Genomic DNA, 15214 nt, shown 5'->3' on the forward strand with positions numbered 1-15214 from the left:
ACTAAATAAAGAAAGGAAAATATATAAACAAATTAAGTTACAGAATAAATAATTTACGTACTTACAACCGTTGATGAACGCTTCATTTCACCTTTGAATTAAAATCAACATCGCTTCGATATACAGATTATAGCGAGAAAAACAAAATGAAATGACCGATGGCATAAAAAAATGAGACCTATAATCCGTATCATTGTTTTCCCACCGGATATGATAATCTCTCGGATTTGAAACCCACCCGAACACGACAACCATCAAGGAAAAGCAAGACAGGACACACCACTGGGTCAACAAGACCCTGAGCCACTGGGTCAAAACTCAATGACACGGTAGCTAAGAGCTACCGTTGAGGACATGCCCGGGCAAGGAGGCATGCCTCGAGGCCCGTACCCCGATTGGCCTAGGCCAAGCGGAAAGAATCCTCTCTCTCTATCATTGTTTTCTTAACTTAATTTAATTTATTGATAGCACAAGTTAAACAATAAATATACGTAATAACTTCTTGATTCGAAATTCAAACCGCAACCGTTTAAAAACCTATCGCTGTGGGTCTTCTAATGTTATAGATATATTAAAATATGTAGCTATATTAAAGACGTTAAAAAGTATTCATTTTTATTATGAAAAAATAAAAAATCAGTAACCACGATAGGCTTTTAAACCTGACGCAATTTCATCCCCCGTTGGGTGAGCTACTTAAACAGCAGGACGCCGTGTGATATACTAGGCTAATTCAACATAACTATAAAACAAAAAATACAATATATTTTTCATAGTAAGTATACGAGGTATTATTTTATAATTTATTGTATGCTGGTCATCTAATGTAAAATTCAGGCTGCCTCGTTGGTCGAGTGTCTAGATAAAAAGAGAATTTCTAAAGCGGTTCATAAATGACGAAGTTATGAGGTAACATACAAAAGATATATTGAAAAAAATCTATGAAACTTCAAAGTCGTTGTACTTTTGTACATATAAATCTGTATATAAATAGAAATGAATGCTTGTGTTTGTTCTCTTTGCGTTCTTAAACCTTTCATCTTGCTTGCTTGTGATGAAACTTAATTGAGTTGTTTTGTTTACGTCCATGGTGGTCTAAAATAACCTAAAATTTTACTTTTTATACTTGTCTGTCAATACGTTTTAAGTACCTTTTTCTATCCATCCAAAGTTGAGACGGATTTGATTTGATTTGAATCCGGGAGATCCGTATCTGTAGCCTTTTACAGTAGTCACTAGACTATCGAAGTAGCACTTCTAAATTCGACATGCATATTTCCATATTTTTTTATATCCCACTGAACAAGGTATTAATCAAACAGTCACAAAATCTACCCGCGCGAAAAGGGGGCCCCGCATATTTAAACCCATTCATCTTTGCCTGAGCGTAATTCATTACATAATTTGTGTAGTATCATCAGTTTTCAATTGTTAGTTTTTTATCAATTCTTTTTTTATGATATCGGTAGGTGGACGAGCAAATGGGCCACCAGATGGTACTTACCATCGCCCCTAGGACAATGGCGCTGTAACAAATATTAACCATTCCTTACATCACCAATGCGCCAACAACCTCGGGAACTAAGATGTTATGTCCCTTGTGCCTGTAGTTACACTGGCTCACTTACCCTTCAAACCGGAACACAACAATAAACATACTACTAATACTGATTGATGGTAGAATATCTTATGAGATGCAAGTCCTATACCTACCCAGACGGGTTTGCACAAAGCCCACCAATTTTTCCAAATTTCCAGGCAATCTCATCTGACTTTTTGTACTTGTCAGAGCCTAGCAAGGCATATAATAATCAACTGGACTATTAACTACCCAAAACTATTAACCCACAAAAAATTACCCAATAGGTGGCAAATAATTTTAACATTGAATTTTTTTGGCCCCGTTTGCTTAATTCGGCCCTGCCCTCAGATACGATTAAGTTAAGGTTTATTTATGTAACATATCATAACCATAATAAGTTAGTACAGTTGATCCCAAAGTTCAACCACACCAAAGGAAGACGCTCCACGATAGTCAGTGTGTTTATATAGTTGTAGTAATCATTTCAATGTAAAGAGTTTCACTAAACACACGTCACGATTTATGAAAATCCTTGCCTTTTATATGTAGAATTAGAAAACTCAGTATATGTCGTTGTAAATAAGTCTTTGGATAATCGTACAAATCGGATTGTTGCGAATATCCCAGGATGATTGCGAAGGTCCGGCTAATTGGAATCTCAGGAAGGTTTTCACAGTCGTCCGAGCTATTTTTAGAATCATTCGCAATGATTTGATTCGGTCACATTCCTACGACGTTTATATTGGTACCAATTTTCCAAGCGTTTGATTGGATGTTAGTTCTACAGCGCTATTTAGTGGCGATTTATAAAAAAGGGATTAGTATAAAAAAACATTGCCATAAAATAAACATTATGATCCTAATTTACTCGCATTTTTTATGTCGTTAATAGAAATAAAATTTAAAATTAGTTACGAAATTAAACATCATTAACTTTTTGGTTTTTTTTTTTTTGAAACTCTGTAAATTAATTTAATATAATCTGTTATTGCATGATTTTTTTATTATTTACTATTTTTATTTTTTATTTGTTTTTAATTTATCATTTAAGTTGTTACTGTTGTAACAAGTTGTGTTTTACTTATTTTTATTTTATCTTAATTGCCTGTTTTATACTGTTTGTCTTTCTTTATTTAATAAAAAAATAATTTGTTAATAAACCCAGGCAGGCACCACTGAATTTTCATGTGCTTAATTTGTGTTTATAATTCATCTCGTGCTCGGCGGTGAAGAAAAACATCGTGAGGAAACCTGCATGTGTCTAATTTCAACGAAATTCTGCCACATGTGTATTCCACCAACCCGCATTGGAGCAGCGTGGTGGAATATGCTCCATACCTTCTCCTCAAACGGGAGAGGAGGCCTTAACCCAGCAGTGGGAAATTTACAGACTGATTATGTTATGTAAATAAATAAGCTTTTACGATGATCGATCATACGAAGCCTTTTAATTTCAAACAGATATATTTCCATTTTTATATATAATAAAGAATTTCATATGCAGATATTCAGTTTCATATAAATACATAGAACGTACAATATTATTTTTGTCATTTAAATTAATTTAACTCTTGATTTATGTTTGCCTTTAATTTAAAAAAAAATCTAGCTTTTATATGTGTGTAATATGCATGAAAATATACTTGTATTTATGTGTGCGTGGAACACATCCTCTGGACAAGAAAAATATTTTTTTTTATATTACTTAATTAAACAATATTTTTATAAAGTCGCTGCTTATAGGGGAATAATTCAAATTTCAAATGATAAGGTAATCACTTTTATCTTCTCTAATACATCCATCATGTCCATTGAAATAGTTCGTATGTAAATATTATTGTTAACGAAACACACCTACACATATTACAAAGGTTCATTGCGCTACACACACACACACATACAAGGTCATCAATCACTTCGTAAGATTTCGCGTGTCATTCAAAATATACTACGATATCTTACGTTTAAGATTTAACCGACTGCCAAGTTCAGAGAAGAGTATGTGTTTGATGTCCTGTGTCAATGTCAGTTGTACCACTGGCGGAATTTAGATTTTAAATACAATAGTTAATGTTCTCATCTAATTAAATTACAAATTTAGCGGTTGATTAAATACGATTGAATTTATATGTATATATAGAAGCCGAGATGGCCCAGTGGTTAGAACGCGTGCATCTTAATCGATGATTGCGGGTTCCAACTCAGGCAAGCACCACTGAATTTTCATGTGCTTAATTTGAGTTCATAATTCATCTCGTGCTCGGCGGTGAAGGAAAACATCGTGAGGAAACCTGCATGTGTATAATTTCAACGAAATTCTGCCACATGTGGATCCACCAACCCGCATTGTAGCAGCGTAGTGGAATATGCTCCTAACCTTCTCTTCAAAGGGAGAGGAGGCCTTAGCCCAGCAGTGGGAAATTTACAGGCTGTGAATGTATGTAATGTAATATACAGGGTTATTGGTAATTCGACGTATTCCCGGGAAGAATTTGTTTTTTTTGGACGTGGTATCATTTGAGCGTCCTTCCAAAGATGTGCTTGGCATCACACTAAAGAGCGTCGCCTATTATTTTGATATAATTACAACAGTATGTTTTAGTTAGTCCTACATAAAAATCGATAAAATTCATATAAAATGGCAAGTTTCGATCACAGGTATTAATAATAAAAACAGTATAAAACAAACTGCAAGACGTCGGAACAACATAAATTATTCAAATACATCATCACTGAAATGGAATAAAATCTTAAGCGCTAAAATGATACTTAAAGGAAATGAGGATTAAATGTGTTATTTTAAATATCATTTTCCATTAGTACCATTTTGGCGCTACAGCGTCTTTTCCTTTCAACTGCCGATATAAATATCGCTTATATCTGAATTCATAATAAGAATCTTTATCGTTTCGGAGATCGTAAACTTACAAATCTTATTATTTCTGAAACATTTACGTGTTGGTTTATAATTTAACGACATGTTTATGTCACTTACGTTTAAACGTGAAGGTTTTTCTATTATTATATATATCAAGGAATTTATACAAGACTTTAGTACTAGGGCTACGTGCATTTAATTATAGTACCCAGACAGGGTTACCACGAATCACTAATATATTAAAACACTTACCATTGTTGACACAGTAAAACTAATCATTAAAGCATTGTAGGAACTTCAATCAGAGCTCATGTTTATGGTCAAAGGTATAGCATTGGATGTATTTTTAGCCTGATTGTCTCTCAACTAAAAGCAAAATTACAGCCTGTAGATGTATTACGTAGCTAAAGCTTTCTCCCCCTTTAAGAAAGTTTCGAGCAAATTCCACCACGTGGCAACATTGCGGTTTGGTGGATACTTGTATAATCTGCCTCATTTCATCCGACACATAGTTTCCTTAGGATGAGGATAACTTTGTGCTGGTAGTGCAGGCCGGGCTGAGTAGGTACCACCCACTATTCTATTGTCAAGCAACAATATTTAGTATTGTTGTATTCCAGTTAGGGTTAGTTAACCAGTGTAACTAAGGGCACAGGGGACATAGCATCTCAGTTCCCAAGACTGGTGGTGCATTAGCCATAAAAGTTATGATAAATGAATCGCCAAGGACAACTTACCATCAGATAGTCAATTTTTCCGTCCGTCTACCTAAGCTACAACAATAAGTTTCAAAGATCAATTACAACACAAATTAAGCACAACACTAGTGACGCACGGCCGGGTTTCGAATAAATTTTTTTTTTGTTGAAGTCCATGTATACTAACTATTGAACCATTTTAACTTAGCTAAAACATTATAAATCATGATCACGTGGAACGATAGCAAGAATAGCAGCATTTAATTAATGCATTAGAAATTAATGTAGGAATTGGCTCATCAATTGCCAGAAATCTCAATCGAATTGGATAATATAATTAAATTATCGACATATTGAATTATAGGTAGGTATACGCATTCATAGGTTCAACAAAACCGGACCTCACGTCCGGTCTGTATATATGTCACCGTAAAAGTGTAAAAACCGTTAATTTATAATAAGTCTAGACTAAATTGTAAACGGAGCATTCGATCCTTAAAATTTTAAATTATTGTGAAGAAATATGTTCTGAGCAAAATTGGCAAAGTTGCCTCTGAAACCGGGAAATGGACGGGATTTTTGGATTACATGAATCATTTACAGTACAGTACAGTCTGTCGGATCAGCTTATAAACTAGCTAACCGTCTCGGCTTCATGCGGGTATTCTTGTTTTTTTTTTCCGGCTAGGATAGTTGAAATTCTCGGCTTTACCTTGATGAAAATCGCTTTTAAATCCTAATACAGACGGCAGGCAGCGACTTTGTTTTATTTTACTCTTATGTAGATATTTTAAAAGGATTTTGTATTATAAACCTACACTACACTACATTCCTATTTCACGAGTTTATTATTATTTTTTAGGTAAAAATGGCAGATCAAACACAAACAGCGGCGGCAACGACACCTGAAACCGAAGCGCCAGATACAGGACAACCAGCTGCTCAACCACAGCCTCGTAAGCAAGCGAGGCCAAGAGGAAAGCCTCAGCCTGAGAAACCAAAGCGGAGTTTATTGTGTCTGGGCCTGAAAAACCCTTTACGAAAGCTGTGTTACGATATTGTAGAATGGAAGTATCCTTTTAAAATTCAATGTATTTACCTAATAATGTCGTAAATATGAATAATTGTGTTGTTACTATTTTAATAGACCTGGATCTTTGGGCAAACCGGGTATGTGCGAGGTATCAATTTAAAATGGTACATTATAGTATTTTTAAAAGAAAAACTTATTATAACTTAACCTTTTTTAATTAAGGTTGTACATTTTGGTGAATTTATGAAACATTTCAATTGAATCTTTTGAATAAAGCTTGTCTCAACTAAGTACCTTAAAGTAAAATAAATAAAAAAAGTCAATTTATAAAAAAAAACAATAAAAAAGTTTAATCTATAAAAGAATAAATAACTTTTAATTAATATAAAAAAAAGATAATTGCATTACGGATGAACAATAATGATATCTTTCTAAATATTATTGAATATATTTTTTTAGTAGGTAATTCTATCGCAGACAGATCGTGATACCTTTTCATTTGAATAAAGAATCCTGGGAAAGCATACTTAATTTTTTAAATGAAACTCCACGAACGAAAAATTATTTAAATTTTATGTATCAAAGTTGTATGTTTAAATTATTTTCCTATATTGTACGATCAGACCGTTCGAGTATATGATATTGACGACGATCTTCGCAAACTGTATCGCGCTAGCCGTGTTCACCCCCTATCCCTCGGGGGATACAAACAATACTAATCAAATATTGGTAAGAAATATCTCGTATCGATGTAACACAATTCCCTTGTACCCTAAGTGCTTGGTACTAAGTAAGACTATTTAAAAAACAAATACTGTTATCAAATTACGAGTCTCTCAAGATATACTTCTTTTGGTACGTTATGAAAAAATATGAGATTTTTTTATGATGAACGCGCTCAAGGTGACGTGGAAACTACACGATGAAGTTACTCGCTAAGCCGCCAATTAAATAGACAACTTCACGCCTAATCTTATTTTACAATGTTTATTGTTTTATTGTAATTAATTATTTGGATGCGGTTAATAAATATTTTTAATGAGTGTAGTGTACTTTTCAAGCCCGAACGTAAGTACACACACCTGATCGATAGTGGTCACTCATAGCCATTGGTATTGTAAAAAAAAAACATTATCCAACCCTTACATCATCAATTTGAGAACTAATATGTTATGTCCTTTGTGTCTGTTATTATACTTATTACACTGGCTCACTCAATCTTCAAACAGGCTTCAAAACACAGCATTACTAAGTATCGCTCCTTGGTGGTAAGTAAATCTAACAGTAAATTATCAACTCAGACGAAACAATGAGGTTATTATATTTTTCTATATATATGTTCTATAAATGTTAAAAGATAATAAAATCGTCTGTAAGGCGTAATTCAAAAGCGTTCCAAAAAGGATTTAATCCGATAAATACATATTTGTTTATTATACACGATGTCTCCCTGCACCGACGGATACCTTAGAATTTAGGTAGGCTTTTGATAACTAACTTCATTTATATAATTTGTAACAAAATCAGAAGTTCAATCATATTATAAAAAAATCAAAATAATTCCACGTGTGCTTCAATACGGTAATAAAAAAATAATTAGGAAACCAGATGTCTCCTGTGAACTTTTCCTGTCTGATATTTATACATATAAAATTTCTGTACTGTGTGTTTGTTACTTCTCCTAAACGGTTGGATTTCGATGAATTTTTTTTTGTATTTCTTTGGGTCAGTGGAAATCTTAGATTGGAACAGTTAGGTGGCTCTGGGATCGGGAAGTAAATAAAAAACCTATTTCATCAAGGTCTAGACGAGCAGCTAGCTTTATTTTAAAATATCAACGATGTAAAAAGCAATCTAAAATCCTTCATTAAATGATACTCTAAGTTAAGACACACCAATAAGAAATAAAGACAGTATGGGCCAGTGATCAGGACACGAAGTTCTTAACCGAAGATCACGGGTTCAAATATAGCATCCTTCCTGTTTTTATAATACGTTTTGTGTTCCACTGTGAAAGAAAATATCACGAGGAAACCTGCGTGGGTCTGATTTATCTGGTACGCCCATATTCGCTATTCTTTAATGGCGTTTCCATTTGTGGAAGCAGCAGGGAGCTGTTCCTTTAAGAAGGCATTTAATTGAAAATTGGTAATTTATTTTTATTTTAGGAAAAAGTTGAATGGATTTTCATGGCTATATTTACGGGGGAGTGTGTTATGAAGATCATCGCTTACGGGTTCCTGTTTCATCCCGGCGCTTATTTGAGGAACACGTGGAACAGTCTCGATTTTACAATCGTTACTATTGGGTGAGTGTACATGTTTATATTCGATCTGAGAATTAAATATATACGGTTAGATCTTTTTGTTCAGAATATTTATCTTATTCAAAATAGGTATACAACGATATTTATATTGCTAGCTAAACGACACAGCTTGGTATGGGTAAATAAGTGTGGGCATAAAACGTTTATATTGATAGAGAATGAGAAATTCTAGTTTTTTTTTTAGTAGATTTACTCTCCCCAGGAATACACAGAATAATTCTCAAATTTTTGTCACAATCGAATCAATGGCTTAGAAACTTTTAGAGGAAAAACAAACATTAATTAATTTTTACTTACCTATATATATTTGTTTTATTGCTAAAAAGATTCATTCTTTTTCTTTAAATGGGTCGATTGGATTAATGGAGAGATTGAGAGCGCGGTATGTCCCACTTAAAAGGGCTATAAAAACTATTTATAATGTTTTTTATAATAATATTCATTTTTAAACTAACTAAACCCACTTTTGTATCTCTTTTCTTCCTTCCTCGCTTTCTCTCTTTCACCAAACACGCATTCAGTTTAGCTTCAGTATAGTAGTTCCTCTTCGCAACTTCGATAGTATCCTGATCTTGCGTAAGCAATGTCGTTCCACCGTCCGCACTGTGGCTGACTTCCTTACTCATTACTATCCGACTCGAAGGATCATGTAGAACATTAATACTATCTTCAATTTTTGATTGGTTTTATTTATTTAAATTTGTTGTTAAGATATTTCATAATACAAATGCCATCTATTATTTAACTAGGCAATTGTATTTTCTTCATTATTCGGCAAGCGAATGAAGGACTGGATGCACCACTCGTTCAATTAGACCCTGATCCACTGGGTCAAAACTCATTGACACGGTAGCTGAAAGCTACCGTTGAGGAAAAGCCCGTGCAAAAAGAAATACATACCTCGAGGCCTGTACCCAGCTTGACCAAAGGCTAAGCAGGATGAACCCACTCTCTCTATATTAAGTTTACCAAATGTGTCTAATTTAACCTACTCAGCACCTCCAACCAAAATATTTCTGTTAAAAATCGCGTCCAAAAATAACACACGATCACTTAATATATTTTAATATTTTTTAAATAATAAAACCCGTTCGTCTTTACAGAATAGCAAGTCAAATTCTTCAATATATATCAAAAGATCTCTTCGATGTGAAAGCTTTAAGAGCGTTCAGAGTTCTTCGACCTCTGCGATTGGTTTCCGGAGTACCAAGTTTGTATAATTTACAATTTCTGATACTAACCTAATTATCAAGAAGAGAATGACACAAGTAAAATATATGTATATCTCTCGGTAAAAGAACAAAATTCTCCTCCTCTGGAAGAATGTTTGCGGTTAAACAATGACTGTTAGTGAATACAATCGTAGTAAAATTTAACCATATGCAGGTTTCCTCAGGATGTTCTACTTCGAACACGAACGCATGCAACTAGTGATCGTTATTTAAAATTCACATCACATTCACATTTGACCATACAGGAGATTGCTCAGAATGGCATTATCAAAAATTAATTAGTGTCTTAAAACTTATTACGTTTGAATTGTTTTCAGGTCTTCAAATCGTATTGAACTCTATCCTCAAAGCTATGGTGCCTTTGTTCCACATTGCATTCCTTGTGTTATTTGTTATCATTATTTACGCCATCATTGGGTTGGAGCTCTTCTCTGGCGTCCTTCACGATACTTGTTTTTTTAAGGGTACCAGTAAGTATTTTAACGTATTTTTTAATTATAACCCAATTTAGAACCTTAAATAGAGCCTCTTTCAGAAATTTTACAAATAGTTGTGTTGGCCTGTACTTCGTGATGTATTTTGTGTACTTCGTGCGTTATTTTAACTGCAGATCGTTAATAAATGCTTACGTTATCTTGCATATTTGTTTAGATGAGTTAGTTGTTTGCTATTACCGAAATTTAGTCAAAATCTAATTAAATTATCAGTCAATTGTTATTTTATTGTTTTCTTTCTCTTTCACTCGTTCTTCGTCACTTCTAATATTTTGACGAAATGCTTAAATTACAAATCTCCTGTGGAGACGCTCTAGGGAAGCAGGCTAGATAAATAATGCTTTGTATTGTTTTATTTTATTAAAAGTAAAATAAATTATCCAAATGTTGATTTATTTAGATATAACGGTCGACAGCCCAACTGCTTGCTCACGTTATGAAGATATCGGCTATCAGTGTCCGGATGATCAGATTTGCCAGGGTTACTGGGAAGGACCGAACTCGGGGATTACAAACTTCGACAACATTGGTTACTCCATGCTGACTGTGTTCCAATGTATCACCTTAGAGGGTTGGACAGACATTATGTATGCTGTAAGTATTTCCTTTAATATTTATATTTCTTCACGAACAAATAGGACTTCGTTGAAATTACTGTTTGTAATAATTTCGCCTTTTATTCTCTAGTTCCATTAATATTAATAATCATCTAGATAAATAACTGCTATATATGGAGTAAGGGAAAAATTGCCATTAATACCTCTATCTAAATTTTATTTGTTTAAATGAATATACAAAATTTTGATTTTTATTGGCAATAGATAGCATTGTCGAGAGAGTTAACAGTCTATACAACCTCACTTTACGACTCACGTGCAAAGACTAGTGAAACCGCAAGGATCAGTTAGTATTTAGATATTTGTGAACAAATAGTACAACTTGGTTGGTCGGTTGTCAGATGTTAGGTATAAAAAAGTATAGACCTTTCTTGATGCTCACGCTTGTTTCATACGAAATTTCATCAAATTAGGTTCAGTCGTTTGGCTGTGAAAGAGCAACTGACACAGACAGAGTTACTTTCGCATTTATAATATCAGTACATATTAGTTTGGCTAAATATTTTTTGTTTTCAATTTTAGATAGCAAATGTAAAAGGCAACACTTGGGTGTGGATATATTTTGTGTCCTTGGTAATTTTTGGTAATTTCTTCGTTATGAACCTCATTCTCGGTGTGTTATCTGGGTAAGTAAATATCACAATACTTATCTATATTATTATCTTTAAGTTCAACAAATTGTTCTAGAGTATAAATTTAAATATTTCAGAGAATTTTCCAAAGAAAGAGAAAAGGCCAAAAATCGAGGTGACTTTCAGAAATCGAGGGAAAGACAACAGTTCGAAGAAGATTTAAAAGGTTATCTCAATTGGATAACTGTGGCCGAAGAGTTAGATCTAGAAAATGATCAAGGAAAGAAGGAAGATGATCATGATTCCCAAGGTAAAAATACTTTTAGTATCGGTTCCTAATTTCAAGGAATTAATTTTATTCTTATTTTCAACTTTAATCCCCTCTTTAGAGATACCAAAATTCTAAGTAGTCTAAAACCAAAAACGACCACGTACCGTTGATAAAAAAAATATTCTTTTTCTAAATATGGTTTAATAACATTTTAGGAAATAAAAAGGAACGCAGAAGCAACGACGGTTCCCAGAGCAATATTAATGCAAACGGTGATGCTATTCAAAGCACAACTTGTAAAGTATATTACAGAAGATTTGACAAAGTAAGTAAAATATTGTTTCAAAAGCGTTCCTTTATATTCTTACTATCAAAACTTAAATATAAACAGAGAATCATAAATGTATCTTTCTATGCTTAGCGTAGTGATTAATGATTTAAAATATCACTTAAACCAACTTAAGGGGATTTGGCTGTTATGATTGGTTTGAATAAATATAAAAATATCTATTATCGACACATATTCTAAATTTAAAATAGACTTTTTTGTAAGCAATGTTCAACGCAAATAATGTAATAAAATCGAAAAAGGAATTCAATCGTGATTGTTTTTCAAAATATTTTTTCAGGTAAACCGTCGCATGCGCAGAGCCTGTAGAAAAGCTGTCAAATCCCAAACATTTTATTGGGCCATTATCGTATTGGTTTTTCTGAACACTTTAGTTCTAGCAACAGAACATCACCGGTAAGTTTGAATGTGAACATTGGGATGTTAATATCAGATTTTTACATGAACTTTAATTACAACATATTTTTACAGGCAACCCATTTGGCTTGACTACTTTCAGAATTATGCAAATTATCTTTTCGTGGTCTTATTCACACTAGAAATGCTAGTGAAGATGTACGCATTAGGCTTTCAAGTAAGTTGAAATCTTATAAATTCATTTTCATATTTGCTCAATGCAGGAAAATAGACAATGTAATGTAAAGTCAAAAGCAACAGCCAGGGAATGTAGTAAGAATCTTTTTTTGATATCAGTGACAGAATTTTATTCAACGTTTGCACATTTCCTTACGACGTTTTTCCGGCAAAACTCAGTAGTGTTTGTTATATTGAGTAAATAGAAAAAAAGCCTCAAATGCCTATTAATAATGTGGTTATTATTTCGTTCGTCAGGGCTACTTCGTGTCTCTTTTCAATCGGTTCGATTGCTTTGTCATGGTATGTTCGATCGTGGAGCTGGCGCTCACCGCTCAGGGTGCCATCCCACAACTCGGCATATCTGTGTTGCGATGTGTTCGTCTTCTGCGAGTGTTCAAGGTCACTAAGTGAGTATTGTCAGTAATTATAAAATAGCGTTGCTATTATTATTAATCAAGCATCGGATTTATTACTTACTTGAGCTGTTCTAACAGTTGTTAACTTCACTTTTATCTTAACAGTTCATGTAGGATTCATGAAGGTATTCTGTAAAAAAAAAACTCGAAACCCATCGCAGAACACGAACGTGAAATATCGGCATGTGATATGCGACAATGACTATAATAATTATAAAAGTTATAGGATACACGTATCAAAATGGCGTATCACTATTATCAACAGTTTACAAGACAGTTACAGAATAAATTTATAAAGTATCTAAGAAATTTTTGGTTTGATGATTACTGAAAGAAGTTATAATTTTTTTAAGAAATATCGTACAAATATTTATAAATATTTTTGTTATTTTTTTCAGATATTGGCGCTCTCTCTCTAACCTAGTGGGGTCTCTTCTCAACTCCATACAGTCCATCTTCTCACTTCTGCTATTGCTGTTTCTTTTCATCATGATCTTCGCACTCCTGGGAATGCAAGTTTTTGGAGGACGCTTTGATTACGCCCCCGAGGCTGAAAAGGAGAGGCATAACTTTGATTCGTTCTGGCAGGCTGTTCTGACTATGTTTCAAGTAAGTATTCATGATAGCTGTACATTACTTGTTCACTCCGATCTGCTATTTATTTTATTTTATTTTGTTATCCAGATTCTAACCGGTGAGGATTGGAACGTCGTGATGTATCACGGAATTAATGCGTATGGTGGTGTTGGTACTCCTGGCATGCTTGCGTCTTTGTACTTCATCGTTATATTCATATGTGGTAACTGTATCCTTTGAAAGAAATTGAAAAGTCGTTGAGTTTTCAAAAAATAAACGACTTATTTATTTATGTATAATTAATTAATTTGGAATTAAATAAAACAATAAATATATATGTTTAGAAAATCACGATAATGTTATGGTGGACATTGGTATGGTATAAAGTATCTATGTGATGTATTTACGGATGTCCTTTGAGTCTTGTACATTGGCAAAAGAACTCTCAAACTTTTAAGCACAGCGATATGGAACATTTTTCGTTTATTTCATATTGGAATAAATTCAGAGTGTATAATTATTCCCTAATAATTGTGTCTACTGACTGTCACTCCTTATAAATCTATTCACTCACGAGGGCGCACCGATTCGTTAAATAACAAATATGATATAATTTGTGTATTTTTTGCGGTCTTCTCTTTTAGTCAGTTTCCGTATATTTTGATATCATAGATGTATGCGCGCCACTCACACAGACTAATGCATGCCGACAATAACGTGACGTGTAGGTCATCTTTATGTGTGAACAGGTCCATAGATCTCGTCATTAAACTTAGATTATTCCTTAATTTATACATTCAGACATTTTACTGAACGTGTTCTTGGCTATCGCTGTAGATAACTTAGGTGATGCTGAGGACATGGATGAAGAAATTGTAAAAGAAAAAGAGGTAACGGCTTTAATGAATTAACTTTTAGAAATGTGTATGTAAGGTACTTCTCCCTTATCAGACATTCTACCGCCAAACAGCAATACATACTTAGTATTTTTGTGTACAGTATAGTATATCGTAATATACGCCATATCAGGAATATTTAATATTTATTACAGTACTAATATTTATGGACTGATATAACCACCTACCATCCAGATCCATCCACTACAATTTTCCTATCTGTTTACCTATGTATATTACTGTATATACAGTTTTTAACTAATGATATATATTTCCAGGAAACTGAAAATCCTGAAGCTGGTAATCCTCAACTTGAAGAAGAAAGAGGAGAAACTGACGACGAATATGTTAATGATGAAGAAGGATATTCCAGCGAGGGGTATATATTAGTCATACTGTATCTGTAGTGTACTGGTCCACTACCAGTCTATTCTAAAAATAAGAACAAATAATATATCTGTAATTGGATAATTTTTAATTATAATTGTCGTTTTTGTTTAGAGATTTAATTTGATTTTAAAATGTCTTATATCTAGCTTTTCTATTATATCTTACTATTTTAATAATCACTGTTTCATGCAGCCGTAAATACAGATCTTACAAACGAGTAGCAAGGTAATTATTTGCATCATACCTGATTCTGTAATAAAACTATTTACAAATTATACGTAAAGAAAGTAATTCTGTACAATTTATCT

At 33.4% G+C, this 15214-nt stretch overlaps 1 protein-coding gene across 5 annotated transcripts in view; it reads left to right on the top strand.

Moving 5' to 3' along the window:
* Nucleotides 1–15214, top strand: part of LOC113398868 (muscle calcium channel subunit alpha-1-like) — a 56680-nt gene that overhangs the window by 23407 nt on the left and 18059 nt on the right. For all 5 annotated transcript variants that reach the window (XR_010309696.1, XM_064219219.1, XM_064219217.1 and 2 more), the window contains exons 2-17: nt 6021–6229; nt 6815–6920; nt 8360–8499; nt 9621–9727; nt 10067–10219; nt 10644–10837; nt 11383–11486; nt 11570–11742; nt 11919–12028; nt 12333–12448; nt 12524–12626; nt 12884–13035; nt 13443–13653; nt 13729–13849; nt 14422–14510; nt 14795–14895. Coding sequence is in view for 4 of the 5 variants with exons in the window: in XM_064219219.1 (XP_064075289.1) it covers nt 6027–6229; nt 6815–6920; nt 8360–8499; nt 9621–9727; nt 10067–10219; nt 10644–10837; nt 11383–11486; nt 11570–11742; nt 11919–12028; nt 12333–12448; nt 12524–12626; nt 12884–13035; nt 13443–13653; nt 13729–13849; nt 14422–14510; nt 14795–14895 (2183 nt within the window). In the remaining variant the exon portion in view is untranslated. The remainder of the gene's footprint in view (nt 1–6020; nt 6230–6814; nt 6921–8359; nt 8500–9620; nt 9728–10066; nt 10220–10643; nt 10838–11382; nt 11487–11569; nt 11743–11918; nt 12029–12332; nt 12449–12523; nt 12627–12883; nt 13036–13442; nt 13654–13728; nt 13850–14421; nt 14511–14794; nt 14896–15214) is intronic.

The sequence above is a fragment of the Vanessa tameamea genome, chromosome 26 (genome assembly GCF_037043105.1).
Source record: "Vanessa tameamea isolate UH-Manoa-2023 chromosome 26, ilVanTame1 primary haplotype, whole genome shotgun sequence".
Taxonomy (NCBI): domain Eukaryota; kingdom Metazoa; phylum Arthropoda; class Insecta; order Lepidoptera; family Nymphalidae; genus Vanessa; species Vanessa tameamea.